Source organism: Cebus imitator, unplaced genomic scaffold, assembly GCF_001604975.1.
Source record: "Cebus imitator isolate Cc_AM_T3 unplaced genomic scaffold, Cebus_imitator-1.0 Scaffold46, whole genome shotgun sequence".
In the NCBI taxonomy this organism is placed as follows: domain Eukaryota; kingdom Metazoa; phylum Chordata; class Mammalia; order Primates; family Cebidae; genus Cebus; species Cebus imitator.
In genome coordinates this window covers 165063-187241 of record NW_016107361.1, presented here as the reverse complement: position 1 = coordinate 187241, position 22179 = coordinate 165063, and the positions used below count along the sequence as shown (strand labels likewise).

General features: G+C 35.8%; 1 protein-coding gene across 2 annotated transcripts in view; it reads left to right on the top strand.

Moving 5' to 3' along the window:
• The window catches only part of YTHDC2 (YTH domain containing 2), a 78707-nt gene that overhangs the window by 42958 nt on the left and 13570 nt on the right, over nucleotides 1-22179 (top strand). For both annotated transcript variants that reach the window (XM_017527171.1, XM_037737972.1), the window contains 7 exons: nucleotides 2417-2522; nucleotides 4042-4161; nucleotides 4546-4818; nucleotides 6591-6717; nucleotides 8159-8364; nucleotides 8714-8909; nucleotides 20719-20828. In XM_017527171.1, the coding sequence (XP_017382660.1) occupies nucleotides 2417-2522; nucleotides 4042-4161; nucleotides 4546-4818; nucleotides 6591-6717; nucleotides 8159-8364; nucleotides 8714-8909; nucleotides 20719-20828 (1138 nt within the window). The remainder of the gene's footprint in view (nucleotides 1-2416; nucleotides 2523-4041; nucleotides 4162-4545; nucleotides 4819-6590; nucleotides 6718-8158; nucleotides 8365-8713; nucleotides 8910-20718; nucleotides 20829-22179) is intronic.

The following is a 22179-nucleotide window of genomic DNA, read 5'->3' as shown; positions in this document are numbered from 1 at the left end:
GCTCCTTCATTAATACTTTCCTATAATAAGGGAGAGATGAGAGTAGTCTGGATTGTTTTAATGGTGGTGGAAATAAAGAAAAATAGATAATTAATTCAAGAGATACTAAAGAAAGTAACGTTGGTGATTGTGTATGTAGGGGGTGAAGGATAAGGAAGAGAGTGGAGTTAAGGATGTCATCCAGGTTTCTGTCTTAGAAAATTAGACAGTAGTGCCATAGTCAGATAGGGAAAATGGGAAGAGTGTTTTTACTGGGGAGAATAATTAATTTTTGGTTATTTTGAGTTTGAGTTGTCTATAGAAAATCTAAGTGGAGCCATCTAAGAAGTTTCCGAAGTATAGGCCTGGAATTAGGATAAGAAGATATATTACAGATAGAAATTGAGGTTATGAGTATAATTAAAGTTACTTCAGGGGAGAGGGAAGTGTAAGAAGGGCAGATGGCTGAGGGTTCAACCTCAGAGGACCATAAACATTTAAGGACTAGGCAAATACAGAAATCTTTTAGTGGAACCTGGATAAGTCAGAATGCTGAAGGGCATAGTCTAGGGAAGTAGAAGGGATCTTCAAAAACTTTATGGAAAATGCATCTTATGAAAAAGCTATGCATGGAGTTCAAAATATTTTTGCACCAAAATAAACTCATATTAAGTTGTTATATCTGAACAGGATCTCATTTAAGTCACTAAGAAAGATAAGACATCAGTTTGAAAAAAGCCCCTGTCAGAGCAACATGAATTCTTCTAAAATTGAAGCAAGAGCAAATATCACATTTATGCTGACAATGCTCTGAAGAAATCAGCAGTTTACAAATGGATATCTTATTTTAAGAAGGGATGAGATGATGTTGAAGATAAAACCCATAGCAGACCACCATGTGTATTTGCGAGGAAAAAAAAAGATCTCATTTGTGCCCTAGTTGAAGAGGACCAACAATTAACAGCACAAAAATAGCCAACACTATAGACATCACAGTTGGTTCAGGTTACCCAATTCTAACTGAAAAATTAAAAGTTGAGCAGACTTACCAGTTCATGGGTGCCAAAACCATTGCTCTTAGATCAGCTGCAGACAACAGCAGAAGCTTTCAGTGGAAATTTTAAACAATTGGAATCAAGGTCCTGAAGCATTTCTTCGAAGAATTGTAACAGAAGATGAAACATGGCTTTACCAGTATGATCCTGAAGACAAACCACAATCAAAGCAGTGATTACCAAGAGGTAGAAGCGGTCCATTCAAAGCAAAAGAAGACTGGAGGTCATGGCAATAGTTTTTTAGGATGTGCAAGGCATTTTGCTTACTTTCTGGAGGGCCAAATAACAGTAACTTCTGCTTATTATTGACAGTGTTTTGAGAGATTTAGACAAAGCTTTAGCAGAAAAACCCATAGGAAAACTTCCCTAGAAAGTTCTCCTCCACCACAACAATGCTCCTGTGCATTCCTCTTATCAAACAAGGGCAGTTTTATAAGTTTTGGTGGGAAATCATTAGGCATCCACCTTATAGTACTGGTGGCTCCTTCTGAATTATTTTTATTTTCTAATCTTAAATATCTATAAAGGACCCCCATTTTTCTTAGAGTAATAATGTAAAAAAAATGCATTGGCATAATTACATTCCCTGGACCCTCAGTTCTTTAGGGATGGACTGAATGATTGGTGTTATCACTTACAAAAGTGTGAACTTAATGGTTGAGAAATAAAGTTTATTTTTTTCTCTTTTAATTCCATTTTTCCACATACTTTTGAAGTCCTCTTTTATTTGATGAAGCAAAAAGTTGACCAACAATATAAGATTTTGTAGCTCTTATAATGTGTTATAGTGATGATTGCCTATCTGGGTTGTGAGCTCCATGAAGACAAGAATATTTCTATATCTCTATCACTTAGCATATTTAGCCCTGCCATTAGCTAATATAGTGACTTTGAGTGAATTTAGGAGATTGTTTTTCTTCTAGGTATTTTTTTGCTGCTTCACAGAAAATTATACAAGTCTTTATGATGACAAGATAAATGGCATTCCCTTGGAGTTGTGTAATGCATAATTTGTACAACTCTAAACACAGTGCTTGATATAAGCTCTGTAAAATTGATTGAATTTAAATTAACAGTATTTATTCATGTTTTGTTTTTTGCTCACTTTTATATGTATGCTATTTCTTTTGATTTTTACCACAACCCTACAAGATACATCAGGTAGGTGTCATTCATGAATCTCAACTAATATATGAAATAATGGAGCCCCAGACAAGTGAAGTGCTTTCCAAAAGAATTTATAGAGGATAAGAAACAGAATAAGGATTTAAACTCAGGTGTCCTGATCCTGGATCATTTTTCTCTTTCTTAAATCACATAGCATTTAGTTTATTGTAGCATTTATTCCTTGTTGAGTCCTAATCTTATATTTTATTTTTAAGGGCAGGGCGATGTAGACCTGGAATTTGTTTTCGTCTGTTCAGTAGACTCCGATTCCAGAATATGTTGGAATTTCAGACTCCGGAACTTTTGAGAATGCCATTACAGGTAAAAATTGATTTAAATATAAGACATTTTTTTGTAGGTGAGGGAGGAGAAGGGCCATTTCAACTTCTATGGATTAGGGCTTTAAAAAATCAATTTGTAAAACCAAAGTATTAAATATATATTATGGAAGGTATATCTGTAACAGAAATAGTTTTTCTATGTAAGAAAATTTATAAACCTTCAAACAAAATTTTAAAGAATCACTTGAATATATTTAAATTATGGTACAGTTTTAAAGGATTTTTTTTTAATATAACATTTTAAAGTTTCAACTATGTAGTGTTCACCTATTAAATTCTCAGTGGAATTAGGAAACAAATTATTTGAGGTCCAAAAGATAATACCTAAATCTCCGTATAAGATGCTGGGATTATCTAGTAGTTTTAAAACTGAGTTCACTGAGATTTTCTGACCTCTATTAATTGTATGGGGTTTCTTGTTTTGTTTTGTTTTTTCAGTTTTCTAACTTAATGGAACAGCCAAACCCTATAGCTTCTAGGGAAGATTAGCAGAACGCATTTATTTGATTCTTTAGTGTGTTTGGCTAATGCTGGCTTCCAAACCCTTAAAGAGAGGCAGGATCATGTGTTTGGCAACCATAAACCTAAGATAATTTCCCACTTATTAGTGCTCATGTGATTTTCTGTTCCTCCTGGGATAAAATTCAAAATTCTTAACAAGAGTGCAAATTACTTATTCCCGCCTGTGTCTCCAGTCACAGGCGGGAACAGGTAATTTCTTGTCATTTATCCTCTCTTACACCACTGGTTTTAGTTTCTCAAGCACTTTTTTCCTTCTGCCATATGGCTTTCACATGTATCTACCCTCTCCTTAGATACATTTACCTTATTCCTTTTATAATTATTCCTACTCAATCTTTACATCTTAGTTTAAGTGTCTTTCTTCAGGAAAACTATCTGTAACTTCCCATGGTCTCCCTCTCTTACTCTTTTCTGAACTTGATTAAATCATATTTACTTCTTTAGCTCCCTATATGCTTCATAGCACTTACCATATATGTAATTAAGTAATTATATAATTAATTCTTTAAGGCCTTTTATTCAAATTACAGTGTAAACTCAATGAGAATAATAGATAGTTCCTCTGTCCCCTTCTTTTTCTCCAGTTTGCACAGGGCCTTGCACATAGTAAACAGATATTTGCTGAGTAGATAAAGCATTCTAGAATGTTGGAAGTATAAAGGGGGAAAAAAAGATTTTTTTTTTTTGGGACAGTGACTCTGAATGTTATGTATAAGAACAATATGAAGAGATGTTGCCAGTGGGAGCAATGGTAATCTTGGTATATGTTGATTCAGGAGGGTATTTATTAAGGTTCTGTTATCTAGGGCAAAGTATGAGCTCATTTTTTATAGAAAGACATTTTTCCTTCTATTGTTCATTCTAATCAGAGACTCTTCTAGTCTGTGTTTGGGAACTATAGTTCCCATGATTTTTAAACGTATATGTTATTGTATTCTTTTTAATTTTTAAAAATTGTTTACTGTTTTGGTTTATAGGAACTTTGCTTACATACCAAGCTGTTAGCCCCAGTTAATTGTCCCATTGCTGATTTTCTTATGAAAGCTCCTGAACCTCCACCAGCTTTAATTGTAAGACATGCTGTACAAATGCTTAAGGTTGGTGTCTTCATAGTTTTATTTTACATGATGTTTTTACTTGAAATTTTAAACTAAATGAAAGTATGTCTTAACTAATTGTATATAATTATTTTTTCTTTTCATCCTCCTACATGTATTCAGATAAGCTAATTTTGTAGTTATCTGTTAAAACTATACTATTTTATTATAATTACCATGACAGTATTATTTAAAGTACATGATCATTTAATATAATTTTTTAACAGTATAGTTCTTTTATATAATAGAAACAAAATATATTTTTATGAGATGTAACAAAATAAAATCTATATTATTATTTCTTATTTAGGGGTTTTTAATTATGTGGTTTGATTAAACATAGTGTTTGCTATGTCAGAGTCTGTTCTGTCTCCTTTTTTTTAGACAATAGATGCAATGGATACATGGGAAGATCTGACTGAACTTGGGTATCATTTGGCTGACTTGCCAGTAGAACCACATCTTGGTAAAATGGTCCTGTGTGCTGTTGTTTTAAAGTGTCTGGACCCCATCCTTACAATTGCTTGCGCGCTAGCTTATCGAGATCCTTTTGTACTACCTACTCAGGCCTCTCAAAAACGTGCAGCTATGCTTTGTAGGAAACGTTTTACTGCAGGAACTTTCAGTGACCATATGGCACTTCTCAGAGCATTCCAGGTACTATTACTGTCATTTTATTTCTGACAATGTTGCTGGTTGAACACATTTCTGGGGCAAATGTAGGAATTTTAAAAATAATTTTTAAAATTGAATAATTTTGTTTCATTATGAAGTCACATTTTATTAACAGTCCTGCAAAATGTCTTCTTGCTGTTACTATGTTACAATTAAAACAGTTTTGCTCTTTTTTTCTCCCCATTTTCTCCTTATAGGAATACATGTGTGTATGTGTGTATATATTTATTTATGTTTATGCTTCTATTTATTTTTTAAATACCAAATATCTTTAAATCATGTCTTGGCCAAGGAATGGTCTAAAATTTTAGTTAAGAAACACTTTATACTATTTAAAGTACATAGAACAAAGCTTAGAAGAAAATTATCTTGAATTTAATATCGATTTTTCTTATAGTTCAGCTTTTTCTTATGTGCTCAAGACACTACCCTGAGAACATAATTTTGTAAAGCAAAATATAAAAATCACTTAAAACATTTTAAGATAATAGTAATGAGAAGTTGAGGAAAGAGGTAAATGAAAAAGAAAAGATAGGAAAAATAGGACTCTGGGGAAGACAAATGAAATGTAATTTAGAATTTCAGATATGTGGGGAAGAATATGTTATTTCTTAAAAACATAGACATTTTCTTTATCCTTAAGTCTCCTTGAATGTAGGCTGTCCCTATGCTTTTTGTTTGTTTGTTTTTTTGAGACAGAGTCTCACTCTGTCACCCAGGCTGGAGTGCAGTGGCATAGTCTTGGCTCACTGCAACCTTCACCTCCCGGGTTCAAGTGATTCTCCTGCCTCGGCCTCCCAAGTAGCTGTGATTACAGGCGCCTGCCACCATGCCCAGCTAATTTTTGTATTTTTAGTAGAGACAGCGTTTTACCATGTTGGCCAGGCTGGTCTCAAACTCCTGACCGCAAGTGATCTGCCTGCCTTGGCTTCCCAAAGTGCTGGGATTAGAGGCGTAAGCCACCATGCCTGGCCACATAAAAAATATAACATTTTTTTATGCAGAAAGTACTATTTTCAAACATACAAGATTTTTTTCAACACATATATAATTTTTAAAAATAATTACAAGCTCTTTTGTGAATATTGAGCAGTGGATGACTCATTGTTACTAATAGGGTATATTAGATACTGTATATTATAGTAGGTTGAGTGAGAAGTAGAAGGAGATTTGGAGTACAATTTCTATCTGTTTTTTGCTTTTCCCCCATCTCCTTCAAAAGCAGAGTGGATAAATTATTGCTTCTGTCTTTTAGTTATATATATTCCAAAGCAAGGAAACCTATTCACAAAGGAGAGTTTTTTATACTGCATATAGATGATTTATAGAAATCCTACTTTCCTTCTTAGGTAGATTCCAGGGTTGACATAGAGATTATTTTTTGGAGGACCAGAGTGGCATGATTCTTAGATTTACATGTTAGGAAGGCTTATTTGAAAACCTCTTACACTTTTGTGGAATAAAATTAGCAGATGCATCTGAGAAGGCAAATATTTTTGCATTGTTGGTCATTTAGGTTACTTGACACTTAGTTCTCATTGAGATTTTATAAACTCAATAGCTTTAGTAGCATTTGAGTATAAATTAACTAATGATAAATTTTATTTGATCATAAAGTCTTAGATTTTATAGAATAATTAGAATGAGACAAATTGACCTTGAGGAATTCGTGTAGTGGTTTGTAGTTACTTGGTTGCCTCCCTAAGAAGTGATTAGTAAATGTGTCTTGTTATGTAATTATTCTCTTTTTATAGGCCTGGCAAAAAGCACGAAGTGATGGCTGGGAGCGAGCCTTTTGTGAAAAGAATTTTCTTTCACAGGCTACTATGGAAATAATCATAGGCATGAGAACACAGTTGCTTGGTCAACTTAGAGCATCAGGTAAAGTTTTCCCTCAAAGAGGCTATTTAAGCTACTGAGAGTACCCTGCCCATATTTCATAGTATTTCTCATGTTAACAGATGCCATCTATTGTTTTTATGACATTATCATGTTACATATCTTATATTCATGCAGGATTTGTAGAATTATGTCTTCAACTTTTGCTTGTTGATGAAAAAATGGTATTGCAGGAGGTATATTTGAGAAATCTATGAACAGAACCTATACTCTTTTGATACTATTGGCAATTAACAATTTATATTGGTTGGCAGAGATCAATTTAGATCTTACGGTTATTTTCTTTTGTCACCGTTAATGAATACTTACTTAGTTCTGTGAAATAGAAATTTTAAAAAAATGATATGAATGCTGATCTTCATATTTTTGGAACACTAAAACAACTGGTAATACTTGAAGTCACTGAAAAAAAATTTTTTTTTGAAGGAGGATGCTAGTATTGCTGTTACCTTTCAGAATTGCTTTTTCGAGCAGCATAGTATATTGAAGTGATAGTCAGAAGAAAAGTACCAGAGCCTGGATTCATGGGTTAGCTGAAGTGCCAAAGTAATAGGAATGAACCAGAGGATTTAAGAGTTGCCTTGAACATGAGGAAATATGAAGGACCTTTGAAACCCAAAGGTCTAGGCAAATCTGGATCTAATGTTTGTAGGGTTAGAAAGAGAAACTCAAACAAGAATTACCGTATATTTACTTGACTACATCCCTAGAATTAGTATCTATCATAACCAAAATGTTATTAATAACGGTCAGAAGGATGGTTTAGGTTTCAGCTATGAATTTAGTTTGTTTCTGGCAGCAGATTATGAAGAACTTTATTGCAAGAATGTGCATTTAAAAACATTTAAGCCAGGCCGGGCGCGGTGGCTCAAGCCTATAATCCCAGCACTTTGGGAGGCCGAGGCAGGTGGATCACGAGGTCAAGAGATCGAGACCATCCTGGTCAACATGGTGAAACCCTGTCTCTACTAAAAATACAAAAAATTAGCTGGGCATGGTGGCACGTGCCTGTAATCACAGCTACTCGGGAGGCTGAGGCAGGAGAATTGCCTGAACCCAGGAGGTGGAGGTTACGGTGAGCCGAGATCGCGCCATTGCACTCCACCCTGGGTAACAAGAGCGAAACTCCGTCTCAAAAAACAAACAAACAAACAAACAAAAAAAAACATTTAAGCCCCTACTGATTCTTGTACTTATTCTAACCTGAGCAAATCTACACTTTCCTAGAATGTTGGTTCTATATCTGTTTGGTGGGGGTGGTGAGGAGCTCATATTTTAAATGACTTTGCAGAGGAGTTCTATTAATTATTGTGAAATTTGAATATCACAAAATTTATATGAGTTTACAAGTTTTGGGAAAAAATGCCCAAATATATCATTTGGACAATGGAAAAAGTTGGTGTGGTTTTTTCCCCCTCCCTAGGTTTTGTTAGAGCACGAGGTGGTGGTGACATTCGAGATGTTAACACAAACTCTGAGAATTGGGCTGTTGTTAAAGCTGCATTGGTGGCAGGCATGTATCCTAATTTAGTCCATGTGGACAGAGAGAATGTAGTGTTGACAGGGCCAAAGGAGAAAAAAGTACGATTTCATCCTACTTCAGTTCTCAGTCAACCTCAATATAAAAAGGTAAAACATTTTTAATGCTCTTGGGTTTTGAGGTGAAATTAATTTAGGTAGTTGACTGTCAATGAAAAATGTTCCACATACCTGCCTGCTTTAAGAAATTAATTAGTTATATGCATATATTTAAATATTAGAACAAAACTTATAAATCTTAGAGCTGGAAAAGGTAACGAACATGTTAAGTAATGAGTACTTTTGTACAAACTACATGAGCAATGACTTGTTTTAATTTTTGCTTAGGTACTAATATGCATCATCTATTTCATTGAGGGACTTTTTACGTTTTAAAAGTATTTCCAATAAATTAAGTGATAAACACAGTTAACAGTTTTAAAATTTATCTTCTTAATAGATTCCTCCAGCCAATGGTCAAGCTGCAGCGATTCAGGCACTGCCCACAGATTGGCTTATTTATGATGAAATGACCAGAGCCCATAGAATAGCTAATATTAGATGTTGTTCAGCAGTGACACCTGTCACTGTATTGGTGTTCTGTGGACCAGCTAGGTTGGCAAGTAATGCTCTTCAGGAACCTTCGTCCTTTAGAGGTAAATGTATTATGAAGGAAATAAAAATCTTTTTGAATGAAGTTTTTATGGTTTCTAAACCAAATAGTGAGATTATTTTACTAAACCAAATAATGAAATTATAAAAATGTGTATAGTAGCAGCTCTATTTTGATATACTAAGACTTATTAGGCAATACTAAGGTATACTACTGTTTTTGAAATTTATTTCTAAGGTATCTTGATGTTGATTTGTACATTTTTTACTAATCTTGCTTTTGGGAAGAAATTTTTCTTTTCCACTTGAATTTAAATAATAGTTTAACATAAAGGTAATTGTAAAAAATAATAGCCACTTATAATCTCATTTTTCTCATGCTAACAGTTTTTAATGTTAAATTTTTTCTACATGTTTACATATTTTAAATTATTTCACTCAAACTGCTATTTTATATTTTGCTATTTTTCATTATAGAGATATCAGAAATATTTTTAGTATTTTGTATTAATGGCTGAAAAATGCATAATGCATTTTGTTTTCCTTCAGCTTTTAAGTTTAGGGGTACATGTGCAAGATGTGCCAATTTGTTGCATAGGTAAACGTGTGCTATGGTGATTTGCTGCACAGATCATGCCATTAGCTATTATTCCTGATGTTCTCCCTCCCCCTGCCACACACCCGCAAAAGGCCCCAGTGTGTGTTGTTCCCCTCTCTTTGTCCATGTGTTCCTATCATTCATCTCCTACTTATAAGTGAGAACATGTAGTGTTTGGTTTTCTGTTCCTGCATTAGTTTGCTGAGGATAATGGCTTCCAACTCCATCCATGTCCCTGCAAAATACATGATCTAATTCCTTTTTATGGCTGTTTAGTATCCTATGGTGTATATGTACCATATTTTATTTATCTGGTTTATCATTGATGGGCATTTGGGTTGATTCCATGTCTTTGCTATTGTGAATAGTGCTGCACTGAACATTCAAGTGTATGTATCTTTATAACAGAATGATTTATATTCCTTTGGGTATTTACCTAGAGATGGTATTTCTGCCCCTAGGTCTTTGTGCAGTCGCCACACTGTCTCCCACAGTGGTTGAACTAATATACACTCCCATGAGCAGTGTAGAAGTGTTCCTTTTTCTCCTCAACCTCACCAGCATGTTGTTTTTGACTTTTTAATAATAGCCATTCTGACTGGCATGAGATGGTATGTCATTGTGGTTTTGAATTGCATTTCAGTAATGATGAGCTTTTTTTCATGTTTGTTGGCCACATGTACATCTTCTTTTGAGAAGTGTCCATTCATGTCCTTTGCCCACTTTTTAATGGGTTGTTTTTTCTTGTAAATTTGCTTACGTTCCTTGTAGACTCTGGATATTAGACCTATGTCAGATGGATAGATTGTGAAAATTTTCTCCCATTCTGTAGGTTGTCTGTTTTCTCTGATGATAGTTGTTTCTTTTGCTGTGCAGAAGCTCTTTAGTTTAATTAGATCCGATTTGTCAATTTTTGCTTTTGTTGCAATTGCTTTTGACATTTTTGTCATGAAATCTTTGCCCATGCCTATGTCCTGAGGGGTATTGCCTAGATTTTCTTCTAGGGTGTTTATGGTTTGGGGTATTACATTTAAGTCTTTAATCGGTCTTGAGTTAATTTTTGTAGAAGGTGCAAGGAAGGGGCCCAGTTTCAATTTTCTGCATAAAGCTAGCCACTTATCCCAGTGCCATTTATTAAATAGGGAGTCCTTTCCCCATTACTTGTTTTTTTCAGGTTTGTTGAAGATCAGATGGTTGTAGGAGTGTGGTGTTATTTCTGAGTTCTCTATTCTATCCTATTGGTCTATGTGTCTGTTCTTGTACCAGTACCATGCTCTCTTGGCTACTGTAAGCTACTGTAGCTAAGACAGCATGGTACTGTATAGTTTGAAGTTGGGTAGCATGATGCCTCAGCTTTGTTCTTTCTGCTTAGGATTTTCTTGGCTATGGGCTCTTTTTTGATTCCATGTGAATTTTAAAATAGTTCTTCTAAGTCTGTGAAAAATGTCAGTGGTAGTATAATGGGAATAGCATTGAATCTATAAATTTCTCTGGGCAGTATGGTCCTTTCCATGATATTGATTGTTCCTATACATGAGCATGAAATGTTTTTCCATTTGTTTGTGTTCTCTTTGATTTCTTTGAGCAGTGGTACATAGTTCCTCTTGAAGATGTCCTTCACTTCCCTTTTTAGCTATATTCCTAGATATTTTATTTTATTTTTTGAGATGGAGTCTTGCTGTGTCACCCAGGCTGGAGTGGAGTGGCACAATCTCTGCTCACTGCAACCTCTGCCTCCTAGGTTCTAGCGATTCTCCTGCCTCAGACTCCTGAGTAGTGGGATTACAGGTACATGCCACAATGCCTGGCTAAACTCCAGAACTCAGGGTGATCCATCTGCCAGTCTTGGCCTCTCAAAATGCTGCAATTACAGGGGTGAGCTACCATGCTTGGCTCTTTTCTAGGTATTTTATTATTTTTGTAGCAATTGTGAATGTGAGTTCATTCATGATTTGGCTCTCTGCTTACCTGTTGGTGTATAAGAATGTTAGCAATTTTTGCACATTGATTTTATATCCTGCTGAAGTTGCCTATTAGCTTAAGAAGCTTTTGACTGAGACGATGGGTTTTCTAGATGTATGATCAACATTTACAAAGATAATTTGTCATCTACAAACAAAGATAATTTGACTTCCTCTATTCCTATTTGAATACCTTTTATTTCTTTTTTCTTTTTTTTTTTTTTTTTTTTTTTTTTTTTTTTTTTTTTTTTTTTTTTTTTTTTTTTTTTTTTGTACTTTTAGTAGAGATGGTATTTCATCATGTTGGCCAGGCAGATCTCAAACTCCTGACTTCAAATCATCTGCCCACCTCAGCCTCCCAAAGGGCTAGGATTATAGGCATGTGCCACTGCACCCACCTGGCCTGAATACCCTTCATTTTTTTCTCTGGCCTGATTTCCCTGGCCTGAACTTCCTTATGTTGAATGGGAATAGTGAGAGAGAGCATCCTAGTATTGTGACAGTTTTCAAGGGAAATGCTTCCTGCTTTTGTCCATTCAGTGTGATATTGGCTGTGGGTTTGTCATAAATAGCTCATTTTGAGATACGTTCCTTCACTACCTAGTTTATTGAGAGTTTTTAACACAAAACAATATTGAATTTTATTGAAGGCCTTTTCTGCATCTATTGAGATAATCATGTGTTTTTTGTCTTCAGATTTGTTCATGTGATGAATTATTTTTATTGATTTGTATATGTTGAACCAGCCTTTCATCCCAGGGATGAAGCCAACTTGATTGTAGTGGATAAGCCTTTGATGTGCTGCTGTATTCGGTTTGCCCATATTTTATTGAGAATTTTTGCATTGACATTCATCAGGGATATTGGCCTGAAGTTTTCTTTTTTTGTTGTCTCTCTGTCAGGCTTTGATATCAGGATGATGCTGGCCTTATAGAATGAGTTAGGGAGGAGTCTCTCTGTTCAGTTATTTGGAATAGTTTCAGAAGAAAGGGTATCAGCTCCTGTTTGTACCTCTGGTTGAATTCAGCTGTGAATCCATCTGGTCTTGGGCTTTTTTTAGTTGGTAGGCTATTTATTATTGCCTCAATTTCAGAACTTGTTATTGGTCTATTCAGGGATTCAACTTCTTTCTGGTTCAGTCTTGGGAGTGTGTATGTGTCCGGGAATTTCTTTCTTTCTTCCAGATTTTCTGGTTTATTTGCATAGAGGTGTTTATAGTATTACCTGATGGTAGTCTGTATTTCCATGGGGTCAGTGGTGATATCCCTTGTATTGTTTTTTATTGTGTCTATTTGGTTCTTCTCTCTTTTCTTCTTTATTAGTCTAGCTAGCAGTCTGTCTATTTTATTGATTTTTTTAAAAACCAGCTTTTGGATACACCGATTTTTTTTTTTTTTGGGGGTTTTTTTTTTTTTTTTTCTCCTCCCGTTCTTCTTTTTTTTTTTTTTTTTTTTTTTTTTTTTTTTTTTTTTTTTTTTTTTTTTTATATCCTTCTTTTGGATACACCGTTTTTTTTTTTTTTTGGAGGTTTTTTTGTGTCTCTGTCTCCTCCAGTTCTGCTCTGATCTTAGTTATTTCATGTCTTCTGCTAGCTTTGGGGTTTGTTTGCTCTTGGTTCTCTAATTTTTTTAAATTAATATGTTACGTTGTTAACTTGAAATCTTCCTAGCTTTTTGATGTGCTCAGTTAGTGCTGTGAATTTCCCTCTTAATACTACTTGAGCTGTGTCCCAGAGATTGTGCTGCATTGTCTCTTTGTTCTCATTAGTTTCAAATAACTTCTTGATTTCTGCCTTAATTTCATTATTTACTTGAGTCATTCAGGAGCAGGCTGTAGTTATGTGGTTTTGAGTGGATGTCTTAGTCTTGAGTTCTAATTTGTGCTGTGTTCCGAGAGACTGTTATGATTTCACTTCTTTTGCATTTGCTGAGGAGTGTTTTACCTTCAATTGTATGATCAATTTTAGAGTAAATGCCATATGGCGATGAGAAGAATGTATATTCTCTTGTTTTTGGGTGGAGAGTTCTGTAGATATCTATCAGGTCCACTTGATCCAGAGCTGAGTTCAGGTCCCGAATATCTTTGTTAATTTTCTGTCTTGATGAACTGTCTAATGCTGTCCATGGGGTATTAAAGTCTCTCACTATTATTGCCTGGGAGTCTAAGTCTCTTTATAGGTCTCTAAGACTTGTTTTATGAATTTGGGTGCTCCTGTATTGGGTGCATATATATTTAGGATAGTTAATTATTTTTGTTGAATTGAACCTTTTACCACTTTGTAATGGCCTTCTTTGATATTTATTGGTGTAAAGGATTGTGACCACTACCTTTTTCTGTTTTCCATTTGCTTGGTAAATTTTCCTCCATCCCTTTCTTGGAGCCTGTGTGTGACTTGCATGTGAGATGGTTCTCTTGAAGACAACATACCCATGGATCTTGGCTCTTTATCCACCTTGCCATTTGGTGCCTTTTAATTGGGGTATTTAGCTCATTTACCTTTCAGGTTAGTATTGTTATATATAAATTTGATCCTGTCATCATGGTGCTAGCTGGTTATTTTGCAGACTTGTTTATGTGGTTGCTTCATAGTGTTACTGGTCTGTGTACTTCATTGTGTTTTTGCAGTGGATAGTAATGGTTTTTCCCTTTCATATTTAGTGCTTCCTTCAAGAGCTCTTGCAAGGCAGGCCTGGTGGTGATAAATTCCCTCAGCATTTGCTTGTCAGAAAAAGATCTTATTTCTCTTTCACTCATGAAGTGTAATTTGGCCAGATATGAAATTCTGGGTTGGAAATTCTTTAAGAGTGTTGAATATTGGCCCCCAGTGTCTTCTGGCTTGTAGAGTTTCCACTGAGAGGTCTACTGTTAGTCTGAGGGACTTCCCTTTGTATGTGACCTGGCCTTTCTCTCTGGCTGCCCTTAACATTTTTTCTTTCATTCTGAACTTGGAGAATCTGCTGATTTTGTGTCTTGGGGTTTATCTTCTCATGGAATATTATACTAGGGTTCTCTGGATTCCTCAATTTGAATGTTGGGCTGTCTTGCTAGATCAGGGAACTTCTTCTGGATGATATCCTGAAGTATGTTTTCCAACTTGGCTCTATTCTCCTGTTTCTTTCAGCTACCCCAATCAGTTGTAGGTTTGGTCTCTTTAAATAATCCCATATTTCTCAGAAGTTCTATTTTTTCTCTATTCTTGTCTGCCTGTCTTATTTCAGAAAGATAGTCTTCAAGCTCTGAGATCTTTCCTTTGCTTGGTCTATGCTGCTGGTGATACTTGTGATTACATTTTGAAGTTCTCATGTTCTGTTTTTCAGCTCCATCAGGTCAGTTATGTTTTTCTCTAAATTTTCTGTTCTGGCCATCAGCTCCTGTATTGTTTTATCATGATTCCTAGCTTTTTTGCATTATGTTACAACATGCTTCTTTAGCTCAGCAAAGTTTGTTATTACCCACCTTCTGAAGCCTGCTTCTGTCAATTCAGCCATCTCAGCCTCAGCCCAGTTCTGTGCCCTTGTCAGAGAGGTGTCACGGTCATTTGGAGAAGAGGCACTCTGGCTTTTTGAGTTTTCAGCATTTTTGCATTCTTTCTCACCTTTGTGGGCTTATCTACCTTCAATCTTTGAGGATGCTGACCTTTGAATGAGGTTTGTTTGGGGTCTTTTTTGTTGATGTTGTTGTTGTTGTTTTCTGTTCGTTTTTCTTTTAGAGTCAGGCCATTCTACCATAGGGCTGCTGCGGTTTGCTGGGGCTCCACTCCAGACCCCAGTTGCCTCAGTTTTTCTCATAGCTGGAGTTATCACCAGTGAAGCCTGCAAAACAGCAAAGATGGGAGCCAGCTCCTTCTTCTGGAAATTCTGTCCCAGGGGGTTATTGATCTGTTGCCAGCCCACATGCACCTGTAGGAGGTGACTGGAGGCTCCCGTTCTGAGGTCTCACCCCGTCAGGAGGAATGGGATCAGGGACCTGTGCAAAGAAGCAGTTTGGCTTCTTTTTGATACAGCAGGAGTGCTGCACTGGTGGGAACCCTTCTTCATCCAGATTGCCTGTATTCACCACAGCCAGCAGACTGGAGTGGCTGAGTCAACCAAACCACGGAGATGGCAGCCACCCCTCCCCCTGGAAACTCAGCCCCATCTCAGGCAGACTCCAACCCACTGCTGTTGGCTGGCTGGGATTTCAAGCCAGTGGGTCTGATCTTAATTTGTGAGGTGCCATGGAAGTGGGAACCGTAGAATGATGTTTCTTGGCTTCCTGGATTCAGCCTACTTCCTAGGGATATGTACAAACAGATTTCCTGCCTTGCTAGGGATCCCAGGGGCAGAGTATGTATAACTCCTGAGTTTCTGCGTGTGCCTGAGTGACTGCTCTGCCAAGACTCCACACAGCTCTGTGGCATAGGCTCATGAAGGGATCTCCTAATTTGCAGGTTGCAAAGATCCATGGGAGAAACATGGCTTTCTGGGAGGGGTCATACAATCACTCACTGCCTCTCTTGCCTAGGGGTGGGGGTTCCTTTGGCTCTGTGCTGCTCCAGGGTGGCCCATCGCTTCCACCTGCTTTTCTTCATTCTCTGTGGGTTGATTTGTGTGCCTAGTCAATCCCTATGTGAGAACCTGAATATTTCAGTTGAAGGTGCTAAATTCACTTCTGCCTTTTCATTCCTCTTTGTGAGTGCTGCTGACTATAACTGCTTCTAATAAGCCATATTAGATTGATCCCCTGGCGTAATGCATTTAAAATATTCCTTTCTAGTTGGACATCTTGAATATTTCAAATTATTTGCTATTTAGTGATTCAGCAAATAGTACCTACTATATGTCAGGTACTGTACTTGGCATTGAGGATATAACAGAGTATTTCTGGCCTTAGGAATTTACACAGTAGTGAGGATAGACAAACAGTAAAAAAGTAAATAATCTGCATGATGCTATTAAGGAAATACAAAGAGGACTGCCTTAGGGGTGACCTACTTTAGAAAGGAAGCTTAGACAAGTTTCTCTGAGAAGATAAGACTTAAACTGAGACCTGCAATATGAGAAGAATCCAGCCACAAGAAGAAGCAAAAATGTGCTGCAGGTGGAGAAAGGTGGAAAGCCCCAAGATTCTGTGCTAGGAAATGATCTAGGAATTTACAGAAAGGCTGTGTGATTACAGGGCATTGATCAATGGAAGAGGGCAATGATGAGATAAGGTTGAAAGGAGAGCAAGGACTCGTAGGCCTTAGAAATGCAAAGGAAGCCATTAAAAGGTTTTAAGTAAAGGAATGATATATGATATGTTCCAAAAGATCATTTTAGCTGAGGGGATGAATTACAGGAGGGACAACAATAGAAGAGTGGACGCAGGCAGGAGGCTTTTTGTAGTGGTCTTTTAACAGAAGATGATGGGTCAGAGATAGAAAGATATGAAGAGAAGTAGATATAAAATTATTTTGGGGGCCTGCTCATGCCTGTAATCCCAGCACTTTGGGAGGCTGAGGCGGGTGGATCATGAGGTCAGGAGTTCAAGACTAGCCTGGCCAAGATGGTGAAACCCCATCTCTACTGAAAATACAGAAATTAGCTGGGCGCAGTGGTGGGCACCTGTAATCTCAGCTACTTGGAAGGGTGAGGCAGGAGAATTGCCTGAACCCAGGAGATGAAGGTTGCAGTGCAACAGAGCAAGACTCCATCTCAAAAAAAAAAAAATTATTTCAAAGGTGCTAGTTACCTACTAGATTGAATGTGGATAGTAAGGGAAAGGGAGGAGTCAATTAGAATTCTCAGGTTTTGGTTATAGTAGCTTGCCACTCATTTGAGATTCAGAAAACTGGAAGGAGCACATTGTGTAGGGGAGAAATTAAGGGTTCTTTTTAGACATGTTAACTTTGAAATGGCTAAGAAATTATAAGTGCATTTTTTTTCAGGAAGCAGTTGGATATGCATTTCTGGAGCTCAGGGAAGATGCCTGGGCTAGCAATACAAATTTGGAAGTCATCAGCTTGTAAATGATATTTATAGACATGAGAATGGATTTCCTAAAGAGAATGTGTAAATTTGAGTAGAGGAAGAAAGAGTGGTTCAGTGTTGGAGGTAAATATGTTTCAAGAAAGAAGTGGTTAGCTCTACTGTATATGCCTAAGATTGATGGTGTTACGTTTGTATGGAGAGAGTAGAAATAGCATGATTGATAATTTATGAGATTATGGACAAGGTTGGGGCATTGCTACATTAACATCTCCATCTGTGTGTCCTGCTTTAATACATTTAATATTTTCTTAGGGATAAAACTCTTTGAATTACTTGATAAAAATGTATAGATATCATTTATAGTTATTCTTCCATACCCAATCATATTAGCACAATTAAGAGTGTATTTCATGGCAACTATACCATTATTTGGTGTTGGTTTTAAAGATAAAATATTTAAAGATTCCTTCATTTGCTCTTTTTATTTCTGTCAAAAAGAAATAACTCTCCATGCATTCTTTATATTTCCCTTTAGTTGAGTTGTTTTTTCATCTTCTGCCCATTTATTTGGGTACTGATATTTTACTCAAAAATTTGAATGATAGCTTTATAATTTAAAGATATTATCTTTTTTCTGTCACATTCAATGTAATTTATAATTCATTTTAGTGTTATATATTTTGAGTTCTGAGTTTTGATTGCTGTATATTTAAACTAAATAATCTTTCCCTTTACTATTCACTTCCAAAGCTGAGAAAATATCATCTCTCCATTGATGTGATAAATATTGTTTTTGTTTTCTATAATTTGATTTTAAGATTTTTTTAACCATGTTGAGTTGATTCAGGCTTAAAACGATCTAAGTTTTTCCAATTGCTTTCCCCTCATCTGTACCATTTATTAAATAGTTCTTATATATCCTCCTTTAGAAAGCTTGCATGATTGCGTATTAAATTTGATATCTTTGTCTAACCCTTTTGTATACTCTATTCCTTTACATTTCTGCCTCTATATTGTACCTTCTTGTTTGGTATTTTTGTTTATTAATAAATTCTAATATCTGGTAGTAGAAGTTCTAGCTGTAACTCTTACCTGCCTTTCTGTTATTGAGCTATTATTTGATTATCTTATCTATTTTTTTATAATGAATATTAGTAGTCATCTTCTCTAATCCTTTCTGCAAACAATAATTCTTTTGTGTTTGTTTGTTTGAGATAGGGTCTTGCTCCTTCCCTCAGGCGGAAGTTCAGTGGTGCAGTTACAGCTTATTGCAACCTCTGCCTCCCAGGCTCAAGTGATCCTCTCACTTCAGTCTCCTGAGTAGCTGGGACTAAAGGCACACACTACCATCCTGGCTAGTTTTCATATTTTTTTGTAGAGATGGGGTTTCGCCATTTTGCCCAGGCTGATCTCGAATTCCTGAGCTCAGACAATCTGCTCAATCCGGTCTCCCAAAGTGTTGGGATTATAGGTGTGAGCCACCCCACCTGGCCTCTGTTGTTTGTTAATTTAAAGTTTCCTTCCAGGAAATTTAGCCATACCTTCTTTTAAATTTATCTTAAAGATATTCAGCAATATATATTTTTTTGGTAACTTTTATAAAGATTGGGGATACGTCCTAAGGTGATTCTTAAGATTCTTTTGTTGCTGTTTTCAGTTGCCATGGTGAATGGATTCTCTTTGTTTCATTTTCTTGCTGAACTTGCTTAGTAGGAACATTATTGCAGACATATTTTATGTACCTTGTTAAACCCGTTAATCCTTTGGACTTTGTAATTTATTGAATTATATTACCTTCAGGTGGTAATACTTTATTACCAAAATGTATTTTTTTTTCATTTCTTTTTGAAGACATTAGAAAACTGAATTAATGGTCCATTTTGTCTTATTGAATTTAAAAGTTCAAATTCTAAAGTTATACCATTGATTATAATGTTAATTTTAATAAAAGTGTTGCTATTAATTTAGGGAAGAGAGCTTTGTGTGTGTTTGTTTTTAAGAGACAGGTTTTCACACTGTCACTCAGGATGGAGTGCAATGGTGCAGTAGTCATAGCTCACTTTAACCCTGAACTCCAAGGTTCAAGTGATCCTCTCACCTTAGCCTTCTGAATAGCTGGTACTATAGGCATGAGTCACCACACCTGGCATAGAAGGTTTTTTTTTTTGGTTTTTGTGTTAAAAATTTGTTGAATTTACTAAATAGCATTTCAGCATTTGTTCATATAATCAAAATTATTTAGCCTATTGATATGGTATATAGATTTTCTTATGGAACTATTTATTGTGTTCCGAAAATAAACCTTTCTCGGACTAAGTGTGATTTATTACATTGCTGGATGTTTTTCTAGCATTTTATTTAAAACTCTTACATGCATCTTCATTGTTGAGGCTGACTTGTAGGGTTTGTGTGGTGCGTGCTTGTACATATTCTGGTATGTAGGTTTTACGTGTTAATCAAGTTTTGGGGTTAGGGTTAGATTTGTCTCATTAAAGGAATTGATCATTATTTGATTCCATGCAAAGTTGAGAGACTTGGCGTTCTGGATTTCTTTGTTGATGTTATTTAGGGATCTCTTTGATTTCTTCCTTAAACATATTTGGATTTTTCTAGTTCTTCTCCTTTCAGTTTTAGTAATTTTCTTATGGAAAATAATAAATTTCTTTGAAGATTTCAAATTTGTTTATACATACTGTATATTTTAGCCTATATTAATTTTATAATGCATTCTGTATTAATTTTTATAATCTTATTTTCACCTGATTTTATAGATAGATTTTTTGCTTTCTTCTTCCTTTGTTAATTTACAGAGGGTTGTCTCTTAATCTTTTCAAAGAACTGGATTATAGTTTTAATTATTACCATTTTGTCTTTGTAATTCATCTTTTTAAATTTTTGATCTTCTTTAGGTTTAATGCTATTTTTCTAAGTTGTATTTAGCTATTTACTTTTTCTTTTTTAAAATTGAAACCTGTGACTTTATAAGAGTATTGCTTTGGGCACCTTTCATAGTTCTTGATCTGCAGTGTAGTCATTCCTTTCTTGAATTATGTTCTTTGTTTCTTTTTAATCCGGTTATTAAAGATGGTGCTTCAAATTTTATATTCTTGTCCTTTTTGTTTTAGTGCATTGTGATTAGAGATCATAGTCTTCAACTGGTGTCTTTTTTTTCTTTAAAATAAATATTGAGATTTAATATGTGATCTTTGGGTTTGCAGAACTTCCCACACAAATTGTTAGTATGTCAGAAGGGTTTGTGTACATGAAAAGTATTTATTATTCTTATTTTTTCCCCATAATGTAAGAAGGTAAAAGTGATTTTTTTTATTATGTGCTTGGACAGTGGATGGCATTCCCAATGACAGTAGTGATAGTGAAATGGAGGACAAAACTACAGCTAATTTGGCAGCCTTGAAACTTGATGAGTGGCTCAATTTCAAACTAGAGCAGGAGGTAAGTTGCTTTCTAGTAGTATAATAAATTTCTTTCATTGAGTTAGTGTGACTTGATATATAGTATGATAAAAATTTTATCTTTAATATTGAGCCCTTAGTATCAGAGAATACAGCTTAAGTTTTCATAGGGACCTTATTCATTATCTTCTGTATTGGGGTTTATTCCAAGAGAGGACTTGGAAAACCCAATTGTGGCTCAGTATTTAAGCAAGGTAATTGTCTTAGTCTGTTGTTGCTGCTATAGTGATTTATAAAGAAAAGAAGTTTATTTCTCACAGTTCTGAAGGATGTTAAGTCTGAGATCAAGGTCCTGACATTGGGTGAGAGCCACTGAACTCTGCCTCCTCTGAAGTGGAGGAATACTATGTACTCACATGGCAAAAGGCAGAAGGGCAAGTGGGCACGAACTCCCTCCATCAAGCCCTTTTATAAGGATACCGAATCCAATTCATGAAGCCAGAGCCCTCATGACTCAATCATCCCTCAAAGGCCAACACCTCCCATTACTATTGCATTGGAGATTAAGTTTCAACATGAAATTTTGGAGGGGACAAAAAACTTCAAACTATAGCAGTAATCCTTGAGTATTTCTGGATATATAAGAAAGTATTGAGTATTGGATACAAAAGAACCCCTTTTATTTTGTATAACTCTGTTTCTGAGAGAAAGATATCAGTCCATTCTATTTTCTCTTTGCATATACCTCTGAATTGGGGGTTTGAGGGGGGTTGAATGTTTCTTTTCAAATTACAGATTTTCATGGCAAAGCCTCCCCTTGATTCTATCTCTACTCTCCAAGATCATTCTCTATACATTTTTGGGAAGCGCCAAGCTGTCAGTAGTTAACACTGGCTAGGTTTACTTTTTTAGCATCTATTCATTCCTCACTTCGACCTACTACACTCTCACTTCCATTCCCACCAATCCTTCACTTCACTGAAACTGTACTTGCAAAGTCAACTGTGTCCTGCATGTTGTCAAAGTCCATCTGCTGTCCTGGATAAATGTGACCTCTCTCTGTTATTTATCTCTATTGTCCATATCCTCCTTTTTGTAATCCTGCCCTTTCCCAATTTTCTTCCTTACTTCTGCCCCAAATTCTTTGTCACTAGTTACTGTAACATTAATCTTTCTTAGTTCTTGTTTCTCTGTAGTCCTCCTTAGGTTGTTTCACAGATCCTGCTATAAATGTTTGTGCCTTAAATTTTAAGTTCTCTAGCACTTTGTCTCTTATTTTCATCTTCTTACTCCCTCTGTACGGTCCCTGGGGACTTTACCTCTATTTGTATATTTTGCAACTATTTAGGAACTGGTGACTTTCAAGTTTATATCTTAGACGTTTCTTTGAA